At 47.1% G+C, this 8,604-nt stretch overlaps 1 protein-coding gene across 2 annotated transcripts; it reads left to right on the top strand.

Annotated features, from left to right (window-relative positions):
- The first annotated feature begins 228 nt into the window (after positions 1–228).
- On the top strand, positions 229–7,984 carry LOC103306342 (olfactory receptor 5B21-like). Of its 2 annotated transcripts, XM_065595795.1 has the most exons (2): positions 229–238; positions 7,059–7,984. In XM_065595795.1, exons 1-2 carry the CDS (start codon positions 229–231, stop codon positions 7,982–7,984), a joined length of 936 nt encoding a protein of 311 aa, XP_065451867.1. The 2 variants fall into 2 exon arrangements, with proteins under 2 accessions (XP_065451867.1, XP_008169942.2); XM_008171720.2 differs by lacking the exon at positions 229–238 and having other exon boundaries at positions 7,046–7,984.
- The last annotated feature ends 620 nt before the right edge of the window (positions 7,985–8,604 follow it).

Here is an 8,604-nt window from a genome sequence, read left to right as displayed (position 1 = left end):
TGGCTACGCTGCCACCCATTGTTTGAGCTGGGCATGCCTACCAGTGTTGCAGTCATACCTCTGATTGCTGTGTAGACAGACCCTCAAGCTAGAGGAATGATGCTGCAGTGGTTCGGACTTGGGTGACCTGGGCCCTCTTCTCTTTTCTGCTACAGACTTGCTATGTGACCTTGGGTAAGTCACATAGCCTCTCTGTGCCTCGGTTTCCCTTTTTTTACATTCATTTGTATGATAAAAAGTGGAGCTATCCGCACGGTCCTATCTTGCAGGGATGTGAGTGTAAAACCATTAAAGCTTGCAGTGTGCTTGGAGAGCTAGAGATGAAAAGTGACTTTTTACATGTTAAACATTTTTATAATACAAAATAAAAATCAATTTTGAAACGAAAGGTCACGTGGAAGTGTTACATTCCCAAAATGGTACATATCCTCCGCATCAAAATGCCTTCCCCGTCCCCACAATTTTTTTAAAAAACAAAATTTCATTGGAATTGACACATTCCTGCAGAAAGTTTGGGTTTTGACAAGTGGCATTTTCTGGCAGACTAATGGGCCACTGGAAAATTTTCAACTAGCTCTACTTGTTTATGCAAATTAGCATGCACATTTTCATATGCAAATTTGAACCCCTAAAGGAAATAAACAAGCCAATTGGCACCAAGATGTTGGAAAATGAAAATATTCTTTCGTTATCTGAATTTGCTGCGCCTCTTTCCTGCATTTCTGCTGGTTCCTGTCTGTGTTCTGGGAGGCCGGGTTCAAAGTCCTTTCAGAGCTCAATTGCTGGAGTTCTGCATGGTTGGCTCAGCTTAGTGGAGGTGAAATGAGTGTCCCAAGGAGGCGTGAAAACAGACCCTCGGCGAATCCAGCAGATATGGTCTTCCTCTCCTCATGTCACCCAGGAGGCTGTCCCTGGCCGGTAGCATTTGCCCACCTACAAACTCATTCTCAGCATGACACATACGAAGGCTGTCGCAGCTCGACACACAAGGACAGCTATAAACATATGCCTAAAGGGTTGAGCTCAATGCTCCCATGAGTGGGAGGTGGGAGGAGGAGTGTAAAACAGAGAGATTTTCTATAGCGGGCTTGGCAGAATTCAAATTTTATTTTTGTGATGGATAATATCAATGTTTATTTTAAAGCATATTTGTTCCAATTTAAATTTTCAGAGTTGCACAAAATTATGGGGTTTAAGCATTTTTTGTGTGTGTGGCAAAGTAAATTTGCCCAGTTGTTGGCAATGATGGAGGTGTCAGGCAATAATTATGCAATGACAGTCGATGTCGAGATTCAAAAAGTTAACGGTTTAGCGCCGTTCAAACACAGATTGTCAACGTCACATGTCGAAATATGCGGAGTCAATAGCCTTAAATCAAACTCCGATAAGTTCTCAAGCAGACTTTGCTTGTCTGTAACTTTCTGTTATCAGGGGTGGAAATGTTTTGTCATTGGGTTTGTGTGTGTGGTGAAAATGATGCTTACCAGCATTTACTGATAAAAATCATCCTTCCAAGCCTATCTATAGTTTTAATACCCATGCAGCTTGGGCGGGGGAAAGGGGGAGGCAGGAAGGTCTGTGGCTTGATACTGGTCGTAATAACTGGCAGGATGCATCCAGTGAGTCTGGCCCATGGATGGGGGACACCACTGACAAGGTTTGGTCACCTTGGTTTATTGTTGCTAATGCCATCTTGGGGGTGCAAAGGGTTGTCCTCCCCGCTCCCCCTACACACTTGAGGAGCTTGTGTGTGTGTGTGTGTGGTGGTGATGCTGGAAATCCATTGGGTAATGTGTGTGTGTGTGTTGTGCATGTGTGCTCATTTGTGTGCATGTGTGTGTATGCGCATGTGTGCATGCATGAGCGTGTGCTCATTTGCATGCAGCGGTGTTTGAGTGTGTGCGTGTCTGATGATTTACATGCAGCTGTGTGCATGCGTGTGCCTATATACTCGTTTTCGTGCATGTGCATGTGAGCTCATTGGCGTGCAGCTCTGTGTGTGTGTTTGTGTGCATGCACGTGTGCGCGTGTTTGCCTGTGTGAATGTGTGTGTTTGTGTGCCAGTGTGTGCTCATTTGTGTGTTCAAGTGCATGTGTGCATGCATGTACTCATTTGTGGGCAGCTGTGTGTGTACGTGTGCATATTTGCACATTTGTGTGCATGTATGTGTGTGTGTGCATGCGTGCATGTGTATGTGTGTGCACACTTGTTTGCATGCAGCTGTGTGTGTTGGTGTGCATGTGCGAGCTCATTTGTGTGCAGTTATGTGCCTTCGTGTGCAGGTGCATGGACGTGCAAGTGACAGGTCACTCAATAATGCCGTCAATGATAGTACCCAACTTCCAAAGAAGATACTGACGGGTGAGATCAGGGCACTGGGAGGAAAAGTACCATCAAACTGTGTGAGAGCTGGGATGCTCACACAGTGGCAGGATCACCCTCTAGCTGCTTCTGGGGTATCCAGACCCTTCATGCAGCCCTGACCCCAGGAGTGTCTTCCTTCCTGCAAGAGAGAGATGGAGCAGCTGCTGGAAGGAGAACCATGCACGCCCCCTTGTGTCCTAGTGGTTTCCATTGGCATGTCACCTGCCAGAGAAAGTCACCTGGTCTCTGCAAGTTGACTTGAAAGTCACCTGGCCAAGCATCTCTCCTTTGTCTTAAATGTCCAACAAGATCCTTGGCACCTTCTAATCCTGTCTGGTCCTGAGAACATTGAGACCAATTGCCTGCAAGGGGCTGCAAAAGTTCTTACTTTTCTACCCATGAAGAAACTTCATCCCCAAAATTTCCCAGCTGTCAGATATTGGGGTCCTTCTGGCAAGGAGGCGTAGCCTTCCCACCCCACACTGCTGTGCTGTGGAGACCTTGTTTTAACGGCTAGTTTCCAGGATTCCCAGGCAATGAACAAACCAGCGCATGTGCAGCGTGGGGCCTATCAGGGCAGTGAAACTGAGTATCTAGGATTGTGAAAGAACAGTTTTAAAGAGAATGTTTGTTAAGAAGTGGACTGGTCACTACAGTCCAGACATGCACGCTACCCCTCCCTCCCTCCCTTCTTCCTACCAGTGGACCTCAGCCTAGACCATGAAGGATTTAGGATCAAGAGAGGAGTCCTGTTCCCATGGCCATTCAAGCTTTGGTCTCTCTGCCTAGACTCGCAACATGAGATGCCAGTTGTTTTTGAGATGTGTCCTTCTGGGAGCTAGATGGAGAATCTCCATCTCATTTCACAGAGGCCAGCAAACAGCCATCACACAATAAGAGTTTGATCTCTACAGATCTGGGACTAGACTGGAATCAATGACCCCAGCACTGGATGGGTCAGTATCCCATTCCCCAGAACCCTAAGCTATCTGGATTGCCCAGGGGCTAGTCTGTGTCAACAGTGAGTAACACCAGAACAAAGGGCCATTCAATGAAATGGAGATGTGACACATTCAAAAAGGACAAAAGAAATTTTTTTCCCCACACAACACATAATTAGCCCGTGGAACTCACTGCTACTAGATGTTGCAGATGCCAAGAATTTAGCAAGATTCAAAGAGGGACTGGAAGTGTATATGGTTAACAAGGATATCCAGATAGTTAAGGCTAGGGGAGATAGGGAAGGGAGATTAAGTCTCATGCTTTGTGGATTAAACAGATCAGACTATTAGGGGTAAGATTGACCCTTCATGGGGGATCATCCCAAATCTGCCTGCCTTGGGGTTTCTTGCACCTTCCCCTGAATCTTCTGGTACCAACCACTGTTGGAGACAGGAGACTAGGCTAGATGGATCACAGGTCTGACCTGGTACGGCAATTCCTATGTTCTTATTAAACAGTGTTTTTCCCCAGTGTGTGCACACATACAGAAAACTTCTGAAGTGTGGGGGGCTCCTTTGGGGATGGATGTTGCGATACATGAGGGGATAATTTTGAAGGATAAAAATTGCCAAGCTGTGCCACTCGCTCTGCCGCTGAGCAGCTCTGAGCAACAACTTTGGCCGTCTTCTTAACTGCCTCTGCACTATGTGTGTCACTCACCTTCAGCATAAAGTGTGTGCAAAGAGCTGCCGTTGTGATCTGGCAGCATTTCACTCTAGCTTTTCACAGGGGTAAGTGATGACATAAGGTGCAAGACCAGGGAGTCTCTAGGTCTTTGATTGAGGTGACTGACTGTGTTGTGTACTTGGGAGGAGAATCCAAAGGGCTCATCTAGCCCTGATATGAAGCTCCTTAGGTGAGTCTGTGGTGAAAAGTCCCAGCGTCTCCACAGGTCAAGTTGGTCTTCAGCCATCTGTCCAAGAACAAGAAGGGCAGGAGTTTCTACTGCAAGGTGGGTCTTTAGCTGCTTGGATATCACAAGCATCCTCTCCTTTGTAGATTTGCCTTGTGTCTTGGTGCTGACAACCAGGGGAGCTGGGAATCCACTCAGAGAATAATCTGTTGTTGTCTGGCTGCATATAAAATTCTGTCTCGGTCACAGGTATTGGTTACTATACCTATCTATGGCACTTATATGGCCTGCATCACCACAGTATCTGAGTACCTCACAATCGTTAATATATTTACCCTCACAACTAGAGCCAGACGAATAACTGATTTTTCAGTTTGCTGGCAGTTCAGAAACAAAATAATTGTTTTGGATTGTCCCGAAAAAGAATTTCAATCTTTTTTCAGCAAATTAAAAAGTTGGAAAAAATTGTCGTGGGTCAAATGAAACATTTTGTTTCAATGCCAAGCATTTTAAAAAATTTTTCTTAAAAATTTAAATGAAGTTGATGGAAATTTCAGAATGATAGGAAATTTGGTTTTAATTGAAAAAAAAAAAAAAGAAAAATGATGATTTTGGGGGGATTTTGTTTTGTTGGGTTTTTCCTCGACTGAAACAATTTGGCTAATTTCCCACAAATTTGCAAAATGTTTCGGTCGACCTGAATCTGCGTTTTTCACTGAAAGAAGGTTTTGTTGAAGAATGTCACCCAGCTGTATTCACAACCCCCTCTGTGGCAGAGGGAGAACGGAGGCAAAAGCTATGGGCCAGATTTCTAAAGGTGATTACGTACCTCAAGAGCCTCCGAAGCCCCTACACATCTAACTCTGCACCTTGAAAATCTAGCTTTAATTGACTCTCACAAGGAATCTGTGGTAGAGCAGGGACTTGAAGCTGAGTTTTTTGGATCCCAAGCTAGTGCCACTGGACCGACCTTCCTTTCTGCCTGCTTTCTTTAGGATAGGTGGGTATCTATGAGTAATGGGACACAGTTATGCACTTCCAAGTAAATTAACTCCACTGAGATGTCCTGCTCAACCAAACTTAAGAGCCGTTCATGAATGCAGTTGAGTCTTCCCCAGTCAGTGTGCTGGCACCAGATTGCCTGAGCCTGAATTTGGTTCCTGAGTGACATTGGTCAGCTCCAATGGCCTAATTCAAGGCCCAATGGAAGCGTTTTGGGGCAAAAGACTGTCTTTTTTATTTTGTATTGGTACAGCGGCCGGCATAGCCCTGCCACAATGCAAATACAGAATAATGATAATTATTGATTGCAGTCCATACGAGGCTTTTTAACTGACTGCAAAGGGCTCCAGCCATAGAATCATAGAATCATAGACTATCAGGGTTGGAAGGGACTTCAGGAGGTCATATAGTCCCACCCCCTGCTCAAAGCAGGGCCAATCCCCAACTAAATCATCCCAGCCAGGGCTTTGTCAAGCCGGGCCTTAAAAACCTCTAAGGAAGGAGATTCCACCACCTCCCCAGGTAACCCATTCCAGTGCTTCACCACCCTCCTAGTGAAATAGTGTTTCCTAATATCCAACCTAAACCTCCCCCACTGCAACTTGAGACCATTGCTCTTTGTTCTTCTTGCCAGTTGTAAGTGGGTCTTGATTTTTGCCAGTTTAAAGATTTGGAGCTTGATCCAAAACTCATTGAAGTCAGTTGAGAGATTCTTTTTGATGTCAGTAGCTTTAAGGTCAGACCTTTGTGCCTCATTAGTTCATCTTTCATTTTCAGTAGCTTCAGCCTTATTTTTGTCCTGACCAACCTTAAAGCACCGTCCTCTGAAGATGCTGTCTGGCTTAGCCGGGGTTCCTGGAACATGGGGCTGAGTCTGTGAGCTTTGTGCTCCCCCTGGAGGCTGAGTGGGCTGCGTTGTCCCGCCATTGTGTTCGACAGCTGTTGAGGGCACCAGGTTTTTTCTTTTGCCTTCCTCTGGAGCAGCAGAGAACGTCCACAGCTGAAGATGGGAAACCAGATAGGGTGGACCAATGAAGTGGTACAGAGAATTGTCTTTCTCGGGCATCTGGCTGGTGTATCTTGCTTGCACGCTCAAGGTCAAACTAATCCCCAAATTTGGGGTCAGGAAGGAACTTTCTCCCAGGTCAGATTAGCGGGGAGATTGGGGTTGTTTTGCTTTCCTCTTCAGCATGAGGTGTGGGTCACACCTGCTGGGATCATCTGGGTATACTTTACCTGATCAACGCTCTGCCATTGCAGGGACTTCAGGCACTGCTGGCATCTTGGTCTCATCTGTCCTCTGCCTGTGGCACATAATAGTTTAGTCTCCTGAGGACTGAAATGCTTTGACCTAACTAAAGTCTTTGAGCTTAATATGAGGGTGGCTGAATGAAAGTTGATGGCTTGTGTTATACAGGAGGTCAGACTAGATGATCACAATGGGCCCTTCTAGCTATAAACTCTATGGAATGAGATTGGGGGGGGGGGCCCAAGGCCAGTCCCTAGTTTGCCAAGCGGTCTCACCTCGACAGTCTCAGTCAGAACTGACTCCAGTTGGCTTTCCTGCTAGCAATGGTGATCGGCAGGCCAAGCATGGGATGGGCCAGAGACTGAACCGACTCTTGCCTCTTACCTCAAGGTGAAGGCACATTGGCAGGGTGTGTCTGAGAAAGAGTGGTGAGGTGATCAGCACACCTCCTGCTGCCCATGTTGTCCCTGTTCTGTGGGCACGGGGCCTGGGACTCCAGCGCTAACCATATACTGTGTCTCACTGAAAGGTGTCTAATGTCTGCTCCCCTCGGCAGGTGAAGCATCTCAAGGCAATGGCTGCTGGAGGGAATGACACCTCTGTGACCCATTTCATCCTGCTGGGCCTCACGAACCATACAGACCTGCAGGGGCTGCTCTTTGTGTCCTTCCTGCTCGTTTACACCATGACACTGATGGGAAACCTGGGCATGATGGCCTTGATCCACGCTGACCCCCACCTCCACACCCCCATGTACTACTTCCTCAGCACGCTCTCCTTCGTCGACGTCTGCTACTCCTCCGTGGTCACCCCCCGGCTGCTGGCTGATTTCCTCGCCACCGACAAGTCCATCTCCTACACTGGCTGCGTGGCACAGATGGCTTTCTTCTTACTCCATGGCACAGCCGAGTGTCTGCTCCTGGCCGCCATGGCCTATGACCGGTTTGTGGCCATCTGCCGCCCCCTTCTCTACCACACTCTCATGTCCAGGGGGATGTGCACACGGCTGGTGGCTGTGGCCTACACCCTCAGCATGGCCAACTCAGCCGTGCAGACCAGCAATGTCTTCCGGCTGCCCTTCTGCGGCCCCAACCACATCAATCACTATTTCTGTGACATCCCCCCTCTGCTGCAGCTTGTCTGCAGTGACACCACCACGGCCAAGGTAATTCTCTACATCTTCTCTGCCCTGGCAACCATGACCACCTTGACCATCATTCTGGTATCCTATGGCTACATCCTGGTCACCGTTGGGAGGATGAGCTCAGCAGAGGGCCGCCGGAAGGCCCTGTCCACCTGTGCCTCCCACTTCGTGGCCATCTTTCTCTTTTATGGCACGGTCTTCTTCATGTACATCAAGCCCAGAGCGGGGGACTCAATGGACCAGGACAAGGTCATCTCAGTGTTCTACACCATTGTCATCCCCATGCTGAACCCCCTGATCTACAGCCTGAGGAACAGGGAGGTAAAGGACTCTCTGAGAAGGAAGGTCTGTGGGAAGATATTTCCTTAATGACCTCGATAGAGAAAGGTGGTGGGAATTACCGGGGGGGGAGGGAGCGCACAGCCCCACATACACGGTCATTTGGTCTCATAAGGAGGAGCTGCTAACCACTACAGTTTGGGTGCAGAAGGCATTTGCTAAACAGGAAATGTGACTTAACTTATTAAAGCAAAAAAAATCTTCAACCCATTTTGTGTTCAGGGAAATACAAAATGGCTTCAGTTTGGCCCTTCTGTGAGGAGCAGAGTCTCCTAGCTGGATTGAACACCACTGTGCTTGACGTTCATAGATTTCACAGATTCATAGATGTGAAGACCATTAATATGAGCTTGTCATAGGTGATGACTCTGGACTATTCTGTTTTAGATTTCAGAGATTCATAAAGTTTAAGGCCAGAAAGGAAAATTAGATCCTTTAGTTTCACCTCCTGCGTCATACGGGCCATTACATTTCACCCAGTTACCCTTGTATTGAGTCCAACAACTTGTAATTGGCTAATACGAATCTTCCAGAAAGGCTTGATTAGAAGATTCCAAGACATGGCGAATCCACCAATTACACTGGGAATTTGTTTCAATGGTTAATCAACCTCCTTATGTACCTTACGTTCAGTATGAATCTCTCTAGCT

The sequence above is a fragment of the Chrysemys picta genome, chromosome 4 (assembly GCF_011386835.1).
Source record: "Chrysemys picta bellii isolate R12L10 chromosome 4, ASM1138683v2, whole genome shotgun sequence".
Lineage (NCBI taxonomy): Eukaryota > Metazoa > Chordata > Testudines > Emydidae > Chrysemys > Chrysemys picta.
Note: the sequence above shows the minus strand (reverse complement) of the source record. Positions and strands in the feature narration are given on the sequence as shown.